At 48.5% G+C, this 17,407-nt stretch overlaps 1 protein-coding gene across 4 annotated transcripts in view; it reads left to right on the top strand.

Moving 5' to 3' along the window:
- Window positions 1-17,407, top strand: part of Fbxl2 (F-box and leucine rich repeat protein 2) — a 53,766-nt gene that overhangs the window by 35,094 nt on the left and 1,265 nt on the right. Inside the window, exons 6-14 of one of the 4 annotated variants that reach the window (XM_005348034.2) lie at window positions 4,399-4,467; window positions 4,567-4,662; window positions 5,650-5,776; window positions 5,881-5,955; window positions 7,927-8,057; window positions 9,753-9,813; window positions 10,830-10,874; window positions 11,392-11,448; window positions 16,567-16,779. In XM_005348034.2, the coding sequence (XP_005348091.1) occupies window positions 4,399-4,467; window positions 4,567-4,662; window positions 5,650-5,776; window positions 5,881-5,955; window positions 7,927-8,057; window positions 9,753-9,813; window positions 10,830-10,874; window positions 11,392-11,448; window positions 16,567-16,779 (874 nt within the window). Of the gene's footprint in view, window positions 1-4,398; window positions 4,468-4,545; window positions 4,663-5,649; window positions 5,777-5,880; window positions 5,956-7,926; window positions 8,058-9,752; window positions 9,814-10,829; window positions 10,875-11,391; window positions 11,449-16,566; window positions 16,866-17,407 lie in introns of all 4 variants that reach the window. The other 3 variants (XM_026779257.1, XM_013346543.2, XM_026779256.1) reach the window with 3 other exon arrangements.

The following is a 17,407-nucleotide window of genomic DNA, read 5'->3' as shown; positions in this document are numbered from 1 at the left end:
GGATCTGCTGCAGCGGGCAGTCCTGTGCAGCCACTGTCAATCGGGATCTGCTGCAGCGGGCAGTCCTGTGCAGCCGCTGTCAGTCAGGATCTGCTGCAGTGGGGAGTCCTGTGCAGCCCTGTCAGTCAGGATCTGCTGCAGTGGGGAGTCCTGTTCAGCAGGACTGTCCACTATCAGGGATCTACTGCTTGTGTTCTTTAAGGACGGACAGCTGGGGGCTTTGCCGTTTGCTTGGGTGCAGATAAAACTGTCTTGGGTGTTAATTTCTCCTGCAGTGGAGTATTTGGGTCCTGTAAGCAATGCTTGCTGATGTTTGCATGCTTGCACGGTGGTCCATTTCAGTGTGCCCCAGCCTCCAGCTTAAACATTTAAGAAGCTTCCAATCTATTTTACAAGCACAATGTTCTATTTTAGGTTCCCATGGTGGTCCGTGACTCTCCAGGTCTTCCATGTTCCCGCCAAAGTTTCGTGTGGCATAATTTCGCTGTGGCCCTAGTAGTGCACAGTGGCATCTTGTGGTTGTTCTGCATTTTCCTGGTCCTGATGCCGCTGGGTGTCTTCCTATGCTCTGACTCACTGCCATGGATCTTGGGGAGATGTCTAAGTCATGTGCCCATGTCTTTTTCATAGGTTGTTTTCATTCATTTTTTTGAGAGGTTTTGTTTTTTGTTTTTTGCTTTTTTTTTTTCAAGACAGAGTTTCTCTGTGTAACAGTCCTGGCCGTCCTGGAATTTGTTCTGTAGACCAGGCTGTTCTCGAACTCAGAGATCCCCCTGTCTCCATCTTCCAAGCACTGGGATTACCACCACTGTCCAGCTATTTTTGAGAGTCCTTATTACATTTTTGGGTACCAGTGCTTGGCGCAGTACCTTTGCAAATGCACTCTCCCAGTCTCTTAGCTGCCTGTCTGAAGGGAAGTTTCTGTACATTTGATTTAGTTTTGAAATTTTGTTTCTGTGTGGGCCTTCACAGATCGGAGTGCATCACATGTGTACAGGTGTCTGCAGAGGCCAGGGAGGGTGCTGGGTTCCTCTGGAGCTGGAGATATGGACAGTTGAGCTTCATGTGGGTACTAGGAACAGAACTTGAATCCTCTGGAGGAAGAACAAGTGCTGCTAACTCACTGCACGGCCATCCCTCCAGCCCCAAAGCGAAGTTTTTAATGAAAGACCGCTGACTTATTCCTTATGGAACTTAAGAGCTTATGCCTGACCCAAGGTCACAAACACCCTGTCCCGTGCTTTCCTTATAGATGCCCTTAAAATCTGTTCATCTTGTTCTCTGTGTATGTGCGAATGCCTTCATGAGTGTGTATCATGTGTGCCCCGCGCGCACGGAGGCCAAGAGAGGAACTGGAGTTATCAGCTGCTGTGGGAGTGTTGAGACCAGAATGCAGGCCTTCTGCTGAAGCAGCCAGTGTTCCTGACTGCTGCCCACCTCTCCGGCTCCGCTACCCTCAGAAGTTTTGTGATTTAAACTCGGATCTATTTTGAATATTTGGGGGCCGTTGTTGGTGATTGAACCCAGGGACTCGCTCATGCCAGACGTTCCCGCTCAGCCATGCCCCGACCAGAGCTGGTTCCTCTGTGTAACACAGGGTCACATTCGGGTTTGGGCTTTGCCTATGAACATCCTACTATTGTAACATAATCTATGGCTTATTGTCAGTCACACTCTGTTTAGCAATGCTATCATGCTTTAAAGCCAGACACAGCTGGTCTTCCAACTTTGCTCTTTTAGGAAGTTGTTTTAGCTGCTCTGATGGCATTACAGAAGCAGCTGGCCGCTTTCTTCAGGACATCCTGGTGGGGTCTCAGGGCAGACTTGATACTACAGATCCATCTGCCGAAAAGTGGCACCCTGACAAACACAAATCTGTCAAGTGCCTGTCACAGTGCCTTTGTATATAACTGTTCAAGGCTCAGCTTGCACTGGGCAGTGTCAAAGCTGTATACATATTTTGTTAAACTTAGTTCTAAATATTCTTTTTTTCTAAACATTTTTTTTCAAAAATATTTCTTTTGGGGCTGGAGAGATGGCTCAGTGGTTAAGAGTATTGCCTGCTCTTCCAAAGGTCCTGAGTTCAATTCCCAGCAACCACATGGTGGCTCACAACCATCTGTAATGAGGTCTGGTGCCCTCTTCTGGCCTGCAGACATACACACAGACAGAATATTGTATACATAATAAATAAATTTTAAAAAAAGTGCTTTACTCAAAAAGATTTCTTTTAAATTACATGTGACATGTTTATCTGTTGCAAAATGGGGTATGTGCATCTGAGTGCAGTATCCACGGAGGCCAGAAGAGGGCATCAGATACCCTGGAGTTGGAGTTATAGGTGATTGTGAACCACCTATTATAGGTGCTGGGAACTGAACTCGGGTCCTTTCTAAGAGCAGTATGTACTCTTAACCACTGAGCCGTCTCTCCAGCCCCTGCCTCTACATATTTGGAAGTGCTGTTGCAAGTTGTATGCTTTATTCCAATCTCACTGTTCATTGCTAGAAATAGAGAAATGATTAATTTTGATACATTGTTTTTCTTGCCCTCTGCAATGCTGGGGATGGAACCTCATATATATGCACCGAGTATGCAGTTTGCCACTGAGCTGCATTCCACACCAGCTCTTGTGTGTTTGTGTGTGAGCACATGTGTTACTGCAGATCATACCCAGAGCCTTGTGCACACCAGGCAAATCCTCTGCCATTGGTGCATGCCCTGCCCTGCGGACTCACTGAGGTTTTTTCTACCTACCGAATCTAATTTGTTGTTAATCCATCCATACATATCATCATAGCCATGTTTAGCATGTCGTTTTCTCAAATGCACAAAACCCTCTCACGTCTGCATGAAATGTCTTCACAGCGCATTCTGGGTAAAGCAGACAGTACTTCCAGTGCCCTTGCCTGCTGTCTTTGCTGGCAGCTTTGAGTAGACTTGGATAGGACAGAGAAGTTCTCTGTTCCTTGCAGATTTAGTTTCCTCTGCTGTTGAAAACGCGCAGGGTTTTGCTGGGTGTCGGGCAGGCATCGCGGGTTCCACCCTCTTGGGTATGGAGCAGTTCTTGTTCCCATCAATGCTCTGTTGAGTTTAAGTCTGGGGTGCAGCTGCTCCATTTAACAGTTCTTTTTTTGGGTCCTATCCTTTGTTAGGCTTGGGGCGCACAGAATGGTAGATTGCTTGCGTAGCCTGTGAGAGAGGCCCATGATCCCCAGCACCACACACACAAAAAAATCAGTCAGTCCATTAATTAATTAACGACTGTGTGTACACGTGTTTGTTTGCACATATGTGTGTGCACCACATGTACATATACCGTAGAGGCCACAAGAGGACCCTGGATTCCCTGTAACTGGAGTTAGAGATGGTCGTGCACAGCCTTGTGGGTGCGGGGAACCAAACTCAGGTCCTCTGCAAGAGCAGCAAGTGCCCTTAACCACCGCCTCATCTCTTCAGCCCCTCCCCCCCCGGAATTAATTAAAGTAAAAGACAGGTTGAGCAGAGTGGCATCTCATTGAGGCTACTTCTGCATCCCTGAAGCTCAGCTCTTCTCACTACCCAGTCCTAGAAACAAAAGTTTTGCAGGTAGAAGTATCCGCCGAACCCCACCAAGGGGCCTCGGCAATCTTCAGTCTCATCCTTCTAGCTGGTTCTCTCCCCAGCCTTACACGCAGACCGCAGGTCACACATGGCACTGCTGGCAGCTGTTCCTCTTACACTGTTTGAGCATCATGGACCTTAGAGCTTATCCAGTTCGGTCCTCCACCCTATATGTTGGCAGGACAGGGTGAGCACACATCCGTGGCCATGAAACAGCCAGGGAGACTCGCTGAAGTCATATCCGAGGAAGATGCAGATTGCCTGAGAGCATTCTGGCAAGGAGTGGCAGTGGTGCGGTTATCTGCCTCTGGCCTTGATTTCACCTACAGTCGAGGCAGCTGTTCTTCAGGCCTTGGGGTCCTTGTCAGTAAACTTGGGTCTTGAAACTAGTGATACTGACTGTGGTCAGAGTGCCCCCGGGGCACAGTGCAGGAAGGATTTCACCCCTGCTCCAAACTGACCTTTCCAGTGAGAAATGCCAGGCATCCCATCTCAGCTGATCCCCAAGGGTGGGAGTGGGGGTGAGGTAGCGCCAGGCTAGCAACAGGCACTGCCTGAGAGCCTCCTAGGTTCCTGAACCCCATCTCTGCCAAGGAGTCTGTGGCCTTTGCTGCCCTAGGGAGGATTTGGAAAGCGCTGTTCTAAGTGGATGGTTGTGCTGCCCTCTAGTGGCCACTCTGCAGCTTGCAGGCACCCCGTAGCCACGGGTCTCTGGCAGCGAATCTTTGCCTTAAAGCTTTTTGTGCTACTTTGAGTAAAAACCCCACACAACTTTCGCTCCCTATCCCCTTTTAGGACCTTTGCACAGAACTGCCGAAACATTGAACATTTAAACCTCAATGGCTGCACAAAAATCACTGACAGGTAAGCAATAAAGATGGGTGTGGGGACAGAGTGGCCACGGGGAGACCGGGTGAGAAACAAAGTTGAAAATATCTTTAGAGTGTGCCTGCCTTTTTCCAGCACTTGTTACAGCCTTAGCAGATTCTGTTCCAAGCTGAAACACCTGGATCTCACGTCCTGCGTGTCTGTCACCAACAGCTCCTTAAAGGGGATCAGGTGAGAGTGCTTGGCATTTGGGGTCAAGACACAGTGCGGGCTGAGGAGGTAGTGCAGCCTGTAAGTTTCCATCTCCGGAATCCATGTAAACAGGACCCTAGTCCTGGGGAGGTGGAGACAGGAGGATCCTTGGGGCTCACTGGCCTGCCAGCCCAGCTGAGTTTGGGAGCTCCAGCCAGGTTCAGCTAGAGCCCTGTGTGATGAGGAGGGAGAGCATGCATAAAAAAAGGACCCATGAATCACGAAAGAGCATAGAAAGCTAGGGGCTGGGGAGGGGGCTCAGTAGTTAAGAGCACATAATTGCTCTTGCAGGGGAACCAAGTTCCCAGCACCCATACTGGGCAGCTAACAGTTAACTTAACTCCAGGTCCTGAGGTATGATGTCCTCTTCTGGCCCCTTGGGTAACTGCATTCATAGGCACATCTCACACCCACACCCACACATACTTTGAGATTAAAAAGAGGATTTAAATCTAATTGTTTTCTATTTTCAATTCTATCTTTCTTTTTGTAATGGATGAGTACATAAAATTGTAATTGCTACAGAATGTGTGGCATCTAGGGAAACTCCGTGGCTTTGGAGTGCCCTTTCTAACTATAGAAGTTCAGAGATGTATAGAGTTTGAGGCTGGGTCAGTGTTTGATTCAAGTAATCTAGCTGTGTCCTGTTTTTTTGTCTGTGAGTTAATTACAATCAACGGATCTTTTAAAAATTAGTAACAGAAGGTGGCGAGGAATTAGGGAAGACACCAAAGTCCACTTCTGGCCACACACACAGCGTGCACCACACAGACGTGCACTTACACAGAGACCCAAAACTAGCATGCTAGCATCTCAGTCCGAGATATTCCCAGGGACTCCCTGGGTGAGGAAGAGGCTGCTCAGCTGGCCCTGGGCTCATCTCCCCTCCAGGCTGTCTGTGGTATGCTGAGTTCAGCACGGTCTGCAGCAGGCTGCACAGGGCACTGTTGTTCTTTGTTCTCTCAGCGATGGTTGCCGGAACCTGGAGTATCTGAACCTCTCCTGGTGCGACCAGATCACAAAGGAAGGCATTGAGGCGCTGGTGCGGGGGTGCCGGGGCCTAAAAGCCCTTCTTCTGAGGGGTTGCACTCAGGTACAAAGGCCACACATCTGGTCAGCCTGTTTCCCTTGCTGTGGCAGTCACCTTGGTACCTGACATGTTCTCTCGCCCCTCTTTCATTTCCTCCATCTGCTCAGTTAGAGGACGAAGCTCTGAAACACATTCAGCATCACTGCCACGAGCTCGTCAGTCTCAACCTGCAGTCCTGCTCAGTAAGTATGGACCCAGGCGCCTGCGCGCAACCGCACTGCCCATCATGCCCGCGTCCCACTGCCTGCCACACCGGTGCTCCCCCGCTGCACCTGTGCCCCCGCTGCCCGCCACACCTGCGTGCAGCCCCATTGTCTGGCCGCACATGCCCAAAGTGGCTGGCAAATGCCCCATGGCCTACCCTGACTCCTCTCTCCATGTTCATTGGAGCTATGAGTCTTTGCAAGGTGAGAGAGCAATAATAAGGCAGCATGGTCAGCACAAGGTCATCCATCAGTCTTGATCATTAGTTTCTACCTGTATTCGTATTTAGAAACATATTTATGTGAATCTATATATTGCACATACGTATCCCGCTGCATAGCCCAGGCTAGCTTGAAACTCACAGTTCTCATATCTTAGCATATTGCAAGCTGGGGTTAAAGGTCAGTATGCCTGGCTGACTCTTTCAAAACAACAACAATCAGAAACACTGTAACTAGCCCGCTGTTGAACCTGAACAGCTTGCTAATATCTTAATGTCATTTCTTTTTTGGATAAATACCCTATAATTCCTTGGCAAGAATAATAGCTGTGGGCTGTAGAGCTAGCCCAGTCAATTAAGTGCTGGCTGTACAAGCACAGGGACCCAAGTTTGATCCCTAGAACCCACGTGAAGAAGCGGAGCATGGCAACATGTCCTTAAAACCCAGCACCAGGGAAGCAGAGGCAGTAGGGTTCCTCCAGCTTGCAGCCAGCCTCCTCTTACTTGGGGTGAATTCTGAGCCAGTAACAGAATAGAAGGTGGCCAGCACCTGAAGAATGACACTTGAGGATGTGTGTGCACGCACATGCACACACACATGCACTCATGCAGCAGTGCAGCAAACAGCGTGTGCAAGAGAAAGCCAGCAGTCTTCTCTAGGCATTAGCCTACAAGTCTCCCTCACTGCTGCAGTGTGGGCATGCACAGTCATGGGCTGCATGGCCCAAGGGGGCCCTAGAGTCTGAGAAATGTAAGAGAAAGGCCTTGCCTGCAGCTTTGAATAAATGAATCCCGTCTTCAGAATGCCTGGTGGTGGAAGGAAAAGCAGATGATCTTCATAGCTGGCTTCACAGATCTGCCTGCACTGTTCAAAGGACAGACCCTAGTTCCACAGGATTAACACTGGCCAGCAGCAAACCTAGAGTACAGGCACATGCTTCCGTCTGCATGAATTAGTGTATTTGAACACAAAGACTTCCTTGTATTTACAGACAAATGAAATAGAACTCCAAGGAATATAGAGTTTTCCTTTTCTTTAAAGTATTTGGTGAGGTGTTATATACATGTAAACAGCACACAGTTCTATGGCGAATACACAGAGAATCCCTGTCTACACACCCAGCCACATACTAATGTGTCTTTTAACTAGGATGTCCTGAGTTCTTTATCACGAGTTTATGAATTTCTTCCGAGAACAGTATGCCTTTGGGTGGAATTTTGGACTTTCAGCATCTGTTGCTAACACTAGGCTATTTTAAGCTGTGTGGAAGCCACTTTCTACCCATTTTTGAGTGCTAGGATTAAACTCAGGGAGAGAGAGCCAAGCAGGCACCTGCCAACTTGGTGATAGTCAGGACTTATTTACTCTTATTTTGGCTTTGGACAGTTTTGTTTGTTTGAGACAGGGTCTTGGCTAGCCTGGAACTCACTCTGTAGACGAGGCTGACTCCAGACTCACAGAGATCCAGTCTTTGCCTCCTAAGTGCTGGGATCAAAGGTGTGTGCCACTAGACCTGGGTACTTTTTTTAATTTTTAAAAGAGTTTCACTTATGTAGTCCAGGATATGCTAAAACTGGCAATCCTTCTGCCTCAGCCTTCTGAGTGCCAGGACTATAGGCGAGTACTGCCACACCAGCCTGCTTCTATTTTGTTTGGGTGTCAGGGTGGAGTACGGTGGGCCGCAGTAGGCTCATTCTCCTGGCCCCACTCCTGTCCTCTTCTCCCCAGCGCATCACTGATGAGGGCGTGGTGCAGCTCTGCAGGGGCTGCCACCGGCTGCAGGCCTTGTGCCTCTCTGGTTGTAGTAATCTCACGGATGCATCTCTCACGGCCCTGGGCCTGAACTGCCCCAGACTGCAGTGAGTATGACCCACTTTTGCTCTACAACTGTGAGGACTAGGCTGCAAGAGGGGAGAGGGTTGCCAGTACCGGGAGAGGGGTGGCGGAGCCAGGAGCTGTCGGGTGGACTGGAGGAAGACAGCGCTTGACCCCGTCGGGTGGTGAGCACGATGGCTCTTCCCATGTTTCTTGATCCTCATGCATTCGTCTGTGGTTTGACTCATGCCATTAGGCTCTGGCCATCAGAGTGGTCTGACGGCAAACAGACTTGTGGTGGGTCTCTAGGGCACCTGTCAGTGGACGGGTAAACCCGGGAAAGGTAGCAGCTTGCTTGTGTCTTTCTGAATATTGGAGGAAGGGCTGGCTCCCAAGGCAGAGCGTTACTGTCCACCACCCCAGGCACTAACCCTACATATGCAGAAGCTTGGTCCTCAAGAATAGCTGCTCCCTGTAGGCCTGTGCCGTCCTGATCTAACTCAACACATCCTCCTACGTAAGCACTCACTCCACCCTGACCTAACTCAACACAGCCACGAGAGTGGACGCTCACTTTCAGCAGAAACTGAGGTCCAGAACAAAGTCAGTTTGTCCTGCACCTCATGATGGATAAGGAGAGAAGCTAAACCTGTAGATTTCTATCTCAAGACCAGCAGGTTTTTTGTTTTGTTTTGACTTGCTTTTTTAGAGAAGGTTGTTCAGTGTAACAGCCCTGGCTGTCCTGGAACTCTCTGTGGACTAGGCTGGCCTCTAATTCACAGAGATCCACCTGCCTCTACCTCCCAAGAGCTGAGATTAAAGACGTGTGCCATCACCACCCAGTTGTTTTTTTTAAACTAGCAGGCTTAACCCAAACAACTATAAAAGAAATGGTGGGAAAGTTTTAATCATTTATTTTCATATTCCAGTGAAACTTTTTTTTTTAAATTCTTGTGAGACAGTGTTTCTCTGTGTAGCCCTGGCTGTCCTGGAATTCACTCTGTAGACTAGGCTTTCCTCAAACTCACAAAAATCCACCAGCGTCTGCCTCCCAAATCTGGGATTAAAGGTGTGCACCACCATCATCACCCAGCTCCCGTTTCAGTTATTATTAACTCACATTTTTTCATTGCGCACAGTTTACATTTTCCTAGAGGGCAACTGGGAATTTCACTGTCTAGGGGCTGAAGATGTAACTCAGCAGGAGAGCACTTGCCTGCGTGCATGAGGGCCTTAGCTCAATCCTCAGTACCAAAGAACGAATAAGTGTCATGGATGTCAAGATGATTTTGTTTAGCAAAAGTCCATTTTAATTGTTTTTATTTTTTAAAGATTTTTTATGATTTTTTTAACTTTATATTATGTGCATTGGTGTAAAAGTGTCAGATCCCCTGGAACTGGATTTATAGACAGTTGTGAGCTGTCATGTGGGTACTGGGAATTGAACCCAGGTTCTCTGGAAGAGTAGTCAGTGGTCTTAACCACCAAGCCATCTCTTCAGCCCCTAGTTGTGTCTTTAAAAAACAGTACTTGGCAGGCTCCTTGATCACTATGTCTCTGTCTCTGATGAGATATTAGAACTCAGCTCTGGTCACGTATCCTGGTGCTGCTGTCTGTCCTGAGAGGCTGTGGTCGCGTGACCCTGAAGGTCATGGGGAGGAAGCTCAGTGTGCTGCACCAGGCAGTGCTTCTGTTGCTAACCAGGCTCTGCTTCTGCTCTCCCCTCCCCTCCTCCCCAGGATTTTGGAGGCTGCTCGATGCTCCCATTTGACTGATGCAGGCTTTACACTTCTAGCTCGGGTAAGGCACTGAGTTTGAAAAACAACTGCTTTGTAACTCACCCTGCTAATTCAGAGTGGCTCAGGTAGTTTTGGGGAGTACATGAGGTAGGATGGAGCCCTTTCGGTAGGCTGTGCACCTTTTTCAGCAGGTCAGGACGCTAGGGAGATCCTGGCAGGCATGTCCTACCCTCCCGCATAGCACTGACAATTCCAAAGTTCATCTTAAGAGCTGTGCGCTCAGCCGGACGGACACACCTTTAATCCCAGCACTCGGGAGGCAGAGGCAGGCAGATCCCTGTGAGTTCGATGCCAGCCTGATCTATAAGAGCTACTTCCAGGACAGGCTTCAAAGCTACAGAGAAACTTTGTCTCAAAAACAAAAACCTGTACACTTAAAAAATGCTGGCCGCAGTCAGAGCTCACTCTGGGCATGTGCAGCTGATAAGCTGTAGTTGGAACAGGAGTTCAGGCCTCATTGTTTTTTTTTTTAATATTTATTTATTTATTATGCATACAATATTCTGTCTGTATGCCTGAAGGCCAGAAGAGGGCGCCAGACCTCTTTACAGATGGTTGTGAGCCACCATGTGGTTGCTGGGAATTGAACTCAGGACCTTTGGAAGAGCAGGCAATGCTCTTAACCACTGAGCCATCTCTCCAGCCCCCCAGGCCTCATTGTTAGCCCCCTTGAACGGAACCTTCTCTCCAGTGGCAAGTGCCCTTTCTGTGTGGACCCAGCTGGGCATCTGCAGAGCTCCCCCTGCCACGGCCGTGCTCTGCTCTGTCTTGTGTACGGACTGTGGTACCCGTCTGTCTTCCTGTCCTCACCTCCCGTTTTCAGGCCCTCTGCAGTGTAGGAAGGTGACAACCCTCTCTGGGTTGAGAGGATGGTATGGCCCGCAGTAGGCACGGTCATTGTCTGAAGTGAGCGCAGACTCTGAATTGCTGGTTTGGGATGGCTGTCAGTAGGGCTCACTCCTACAGGGCCCAGCCTCACGTGGCCCATGGAGCAGAGTGTTTTGTGGTCTCTTTCAGAACTGTCATGAGCTGGAGAAGATGGACCTTGAAGAATGTGTCCTGGTGAGTGGACTTCTGGCAGCCACTTGGGGCTGCATTATCACTGCTGAGGGCCTGGTGTAGTAGCAAGAACAGGCTGCCATTACTTCAGCATGGTGGTGGGTATTGGGCCCCCATTAGGTCACTTGTAATGGAACTTGTGTTTGGCTGTTCCAGAACTTCAGATAGACTTTAGCAGAGCACCATCCATTTCCAAGCTTAAGCAGGACTTCCTTTTATTTTACACATAGTCCGTGAGAGGAATGAACCTGTGTGTCAGGTGATAGGGTAACTACAGAGAAGGGTGTCCTGGGGAACCCCTTGTCTGCCTGCTTTTGTGTCCTGCCTCTAGGCTCCCTCAGGCACCATAAGCAAGAGCAAAGTGTGCCTCCCCAGGTGTCAACAGTTTGAGCCAGAGTATATATGCCTGGATGAGGTTTTAGTTTTCTTTTGTGTTCTCTGATCCCCATGTTCAAGAGAAGTCAGGATTAAGTGTTAGGGCCTGGCGTGGAAGCCACACTGACAGCCTGTTTCTCTCTAGATCACTGACAGCACCCTCATCCAGCTCTCCATCCACTGTCCCAAGCTACAAGCCCTGGTGAGTTATTCGTGACAGTAATGACTTACGCATCCCTTTCACACGGGTCCCCTTCCTGTAGAGTTCCGCCACTCTTGGTCTCAAAGAGCTCTTTGTTGGGCTAACCTGGGCTGTGAGGTGTACGGATGTTACTGCTTCCACTGTAGGAAGTGAAACTGATAGGGACCCACAGCTCCATCACTTCACTAAACCCCATGTCCATCTTGTCAGGGAGAGCACAGTTGGCATGTGAAATGCTGTTATATGGACCAAAGATAGGGACCTTCCTCCTGATAGGCTTGCTTTTCATATGTACTCAGCCGGAGCAGAGATCTGAGCATGTTCAGAAAGATCTAACAGCAGTCATGGCAGGGGCTGGAAGAGCAGGACCCACTGCCCTTCTTTGGAATGCCTTCCAATAACCAGAGTTCTCCCCCAGAAGGTTGTGCACCAAAAGCCCCTCTCAACACGGCCCCCTATTTTTATATGTGCTGCTTCTAGAAACGACGTAGGAGTAAAGCTGCACTGTGACACCACGAGTCAGGTGTCTGAGGCGTGCAGCTGTGATGTTTAGCTCCTGGGAAGCCAACAAGAAGACTTCAGGTGTGAGCCTAGGCTGACTGGCATGCAGAGACCACATTTCAAAGAACAAGGGGGGGCATGTACTTTTCTTTCAGCATCTCTGTTTTTATGTCTCTTAGAGACAGGTGGTTGAGTGTTGATTTTATCTAGTCTGATTTTTAAACTGTGTGTATAGTTATAGGTCTGCCCTATGTGGGTTGTCTACAAGAGCATACAAGATTTTTGAGCACTTAGTCATCTCTTCAGCCCACTGGCCTTTTAAAGTCTTCCCAGTCCTGAGGCTTTAGCCCCTGCTACACAAGCATTCTGCCACCACGCTACATCTTTCTACCCTTGGATTTTTTTGCAATCAGGGTTTGTGTAGCCCCTGAACTGGTCCTGGGCCCAAATCTCTGCCTTTGACTGGGAAGATGTGTCATTTACGTTTAATGTGCAGCATCAGTGTCCTCTATTTACTGTCACTTTTTGTGTTTCTCTGCCTTTTTGGTGCTTCTTTTGAATATCTGTCTTTGATGTTGTAATTTACCTTTGACTCCTTAGCAGTATCTGTGCATAGATTTTTACTTCTTAGATGGTAAATGTGCTTTCTGTAAATTCAAGGTGAGCTCCTGCTGAGGGGTCTCCAGGAAGGACTGGGCCTGTGGTTTAGACTGTCACTTGAGGACAGACAGGGTCCTTGTGTTCTGCTCGTATCTCTGGAAATAGGCATGTGCCTGTGCAGAGAGTCCTGGGATCACCCCAACCGCTATGAGGCTCGGGCACTGTCAGGAAGGCCCTGGCCATGACAGCTGCCTGCTGGTTTAGAGGAGGGGAGTCAGCAAGGACCAAGGGTGACAGACCCTCTCCCCGGCACTTGGGCGTGCTCAGAGTATCAGGTGGCTTCCTCAACAGCCAACCAGCTTCTCCAGTGTGACTGTTGAAGATCAAGGAAGGTTCAGGCTCAGGCAAGAGGAGTGGGTCTCATTCTTCAGGTGTGGTCACGACACTGTCAGCAGGCCACTCCTGAGGTGTCCCTTAGGAAGCATTGTGCAGTGTGTAAAGAGTAGACCCCCAGCAGCCCAGCAGAGGAGAGAAAAGTCAGCATGAGTGCAAAACCACAGTCTCCTTCCTCTGCTAAGTCCCTTTCTTATCTTAAAGTCTTCCTTATTAGCTGGGTGGCGCACACCTTTAATCCCAGAACTCAGGAGGCAGAGGCAAGTGGATCTCTGAAATTGAGGCCAGCCGGGTCTACAGTGTGAGTTTCAGGATAGGCTCCAAAGCTACACAGAGAAACCCTGTCTCTAAAAACCAAAACAAGCAAAAAACAAGACCTCCTTATACTTTGTCACTTTACATTGATTATCAGCTAAGCCTAGGCACAGACTATTTAAAACATCTCAAGAAGGGACTCAAAGACCAGCCAGGAGCCTTAGGGTTGCGGACTGAGTTGAGTCCCTGGGGGGTTTGCTTTGTCCAATGCTGGGCTCTAAAGGAGCTGAGGGAAGAAACTCCAAAGGCCGAGAAGCCCTTCTGACAGTGATTCTCCTCTAATCCGGAGAACTGCGCATCCCTGCCCTGTCAGTAAAGGGGGAGTGGGGGCTGGGATCTCTCATCTCTGCCTAGTAGAGACAATCTGCCAGACCACACATGCAGTATCAGTGGAGACCACACAGAGAGCCACTCCCTAGGTGGCAGTCAGATGTCTCCCACACCTGAATCGGGGCTGTTTGGAGGAGTCTGAATCCCTAGTCACGGCAAGGCATCTGCCCCATGGGCATTAGACCAGACTGGGGATAGGGACTTGGCCACTGTATGGTGACAACAGGGCATTACTCTACAACGTAGTGCAATGAGATGTAAATAAGACATCAGAACATTTTGGCTACGACAGAACATTCTGAACTCAGCTGATTCTCCAGATAAGATGGACACATTTTAAAGTGGACTTTAGAGAAACATTCCAGTTAGAAATTACGAAAACACAGTAAAACCAACATTCAGTGGATGGCCTTAAAGCAGAGTGGAGGGTCCAAAAACAGAGATGGCCTACTCTTGGCAAGTGAGAGCAGCCTGAAGAAAACTAAGACAAGTAACTTAAGGCTTTAGGGAGCTGGAACAGACAGTGTGACAGTCACAGTATCACAATTAAAATTGAAACAGCTAAAAATTCCAAAATTAGTAAAATGTTCCTTTAGATTGAAGCTGATCAAACCTCGGACAAGACCAATGTTCACCACCACACCCCCCTACCCATCCTCCAACCCCCAAGGCCAGTTCCTTACAAGGTGCCTGAACAGCAAGATGTGAGGGTACAGCCAAGACAGCACTGCAGCCCCACACCAGTGCCTGCACTTGAGAGAGGCCCCAGTGATTTATATTCCCAACTCCAAGATCCAGAACAAAGTAAAATAAATAAGCCCAAATTAAAAGGACACAACATGGTAGAGATCAGTGAAGCTGAAACCAAAACCACAGCAGTATCTTAGTGACGCTACAGCTTTGGAAACGGGCCCTCAGGCCGTGCTGCCACCACAGCTGTCCAGGCCGAGCATCCCTTATCCAAAAGGTTTGGAACAGAGGTGTTTAGGCTACCAGACACACTATGCCAATTAAGTGCTTGGGATTTAGTGCCAAAGTCTAAACACAAATTCATGCCTTGTTCGACTGTGGCCTGCCTCACGAAGTCAGTTGTGGATTTCCTATTTGTGTGTTGATATTCCCTATTTGTGGTACTGTGTAAATTTTTAGATTTTGAAGATTTTCAAATTTTCACGGTATGGATTTGACAACATAGGTGTGTAGTAATATGAGCGGCGGGGCTGCGTCCCCAGCACCCCGCTGCCCGCAAGGCTAGCTTTACCGGAAATAATTACACGGACACTGTATTCTTTTAATCACTGCTTGGCCCATTTCTATCTAGCCTCTTTTAGGCTAACTCTCGCACCTGGACTAGCCCATCTCTAATCATCTGCTGTAGCCCACAAGGTGGCGTACCAGGGAGATTCTAGCCTACGTCCATCCTGGGTCGGAGCTTCATTGCGTGTGTCCGCCTGGGAGAGGGGAGGATGGCGTCTCTCTGAGGCGTCTGCCCCCGAGAGGAGAGCTGTCAAGTCTGACCTCACTTCCTCTTCCTCCCAACATTCTGTTCTGTTTACTCCTCCCACCTATGTTTTAGCCTATCAGGGCAATCAGCTTCTTTAATTAACCAATGACCTTCCTCCATCATAGGTGAAATGGACAAATAACTCATTTGATGTAAAACAACCCCGAAACTTCTCTTAAGGAAATTCACTTATAATCTTTAAATTCTCCCAAATATTCAAGTGGATTTGCTTAGAATTCTTCCTAACATTTAAAGAATTAACAGATTCTGTACTGATGAGCTCTCTGAGAAGTGTAACATATTCTGTGACTCTGAGATCAAAAACCCATGGTCAGGCTCGGTGGAGAGGGTGTTTACTGCCAAGCCTGATCCAAACCGTGGTAGGAAAGAGCCATCGCTTGCAAGTTGTTCAGACCTCAGACCTCCACTTCTGCCATGCATTGGCTTGCGTGGCCTGCACATCCTGTGCCCTAGCTCCTGTTTCTCTCTATCCAAGGACATCCCCTATTTCCTGCTAAACTCTAAGCCTGACATTCTCCTTCACCATCTGGCACCTTTCCTACTCAGCCCCAGAACCTCAGACATTATCTCATAGTCTCTTCTCCAGGGTAAACACATCAGTCACTCGCAGGCACTGTCCCCCACGACCTTGTATCTTGGTGTGGATTTTCTACTTTCACAGTGGAGAAACTGTCCAGTCTGAAGTTACTAAGTAAACTTGGCTACGTAACCTTTATCATCACTCCCAAGAGGTTAATGCTGTATGCAGGGGTCAAGGTCTCAGACATCTACACTTTAATGTCTGTGTTTGTCTGTGCTAGGGTGATTGCACGTGACTGCAGGTGCTCATGGAAGCCAATGGCATTGGATCCTCCTGTAGCCAGAGTCACAAGAAGTGGTGAGCCACCATCTGAGTTCTGAGAACCAAACTTTTTGGTCCTCTGGAAGAGCAGTGTGTGCTTTTAACTACTGAGCCACCTCTCCAGCCCCTGTACATTTTAAAGGAACAAGGGCACCAAAACGGCTGGCTTTACTGGTGAAGCCTCTACTCAGATGGTGAACTGGGCCATAAAATTGCTCAAGGGGGAAAACTTTTAAATACTCCCCTGAAACATGTATTTCCTTATTTCTGGTTAAAGTCAGCTGCCTGGGTACAAAAAACCCAGGGCCTTGTCAGCTCCTCTCTGGACAAGGAAACAGTGTCACAGCCATTTTATGCTGGTCTTACAGAAAACCCCAAGCAAGTGTTTCCTGCAGTACTGGATGTCGATCTGATGAGGTTTTTGTAGACTCCAGCCTTTCCATCTTCCATTCATTCACAACGTGGCCCTCCCCAACACATGGCACTCAATTTCCAGCATGTGCTTTTCAGAGGACAAATCACACTGCAGCCAGCAGTTAAGTTACTCAGGGGCACTTGAGGGCCCGACTCCCCAGCTCTTACCTCTGAAGGAACGTATTTCTTCCCTCCCCAGAGTTTGTCCCACTGTGAGCTCATCACAGATGAAGGGATCCTACACCTGAGCAGCAGCACATGTGGGCATGAGAGACTGCGGGTACTGGAGCTGGACAACTGCCTCCTTGTCACGGATGCTTCACTGGAGCACCTGGAGAACTGCCGTGGCTTAGAGCGGCTGGAGCTGTACGACTGCCAGCAGGTCACCCGTGCAGGCATCAAGCGCATGCGGGTAGGTGCAAGTCCCTCCTTGGCTGTCCCTCAGCAACTGAGGAATACCCAGAAATCAACATCCAGGATGTTAAGAGAGCTCAGCAGGTAAAGGTGCTTGTTTCCTGTCTCCCTGAGTTCAAGAACACACAAAATAGACTAGAACCAATTCCCAAATGTTTTCTGAAAGCCACATACAAACTGTGGCATGCACTTGCACTAGTGCACATGATGTACTTAAAAAAAAGTCAACATCCACTTGTCTAGTCTGTTGTGTTTATGCAAGCTGGTCTGATTCCATACACAGTACTACCTTAGGCTTCTTCAAACATTTACTCTTGGAGGTGTAGGTTCCATGTAGTCTGGTGACTGGCACTTTCACAAGCTTCCAAGGCAATCAACTAAAGGTCACTGTTTTAAGTGTAGGGGCTGTTTACAAATAGGTAATCACTGCCGCTGGACAAATGTTTCCATTTGTATTTAGAGGGTGCTGGACTTTGGGGTAGAAGGGATGAAGAGGAGCAGTTCTAGCTTAGAGCATTCTACCTTCCTAATGTTAAGGTAGAGTCAATTTTAAATGGACTTCAGGTTTCCTAAGGTTATACAAGAATGCTAATTAATGCCAGGGCAGACTATTCCCCCTTTTCCAT

Source organism: Microtus ochrogaster, chromosome 5 (genome assembly GCF_000317375.1).
Source record: "Microtus ochrogaster isolate Prairie Vole_2 chromosome 5, MicOch1.0, whole genome shotgun sequence".
NCBI classification, from domain to species: domain Eukaryota; kingdom Metazoa; phylum Chordata; class Mammalia; order Rodentia; family Cricetidae; genus Microtus; species Microtus ochrogaster.
This window is presented reverse-complemented; position numbering and strand designations above follow the sequence as displayed.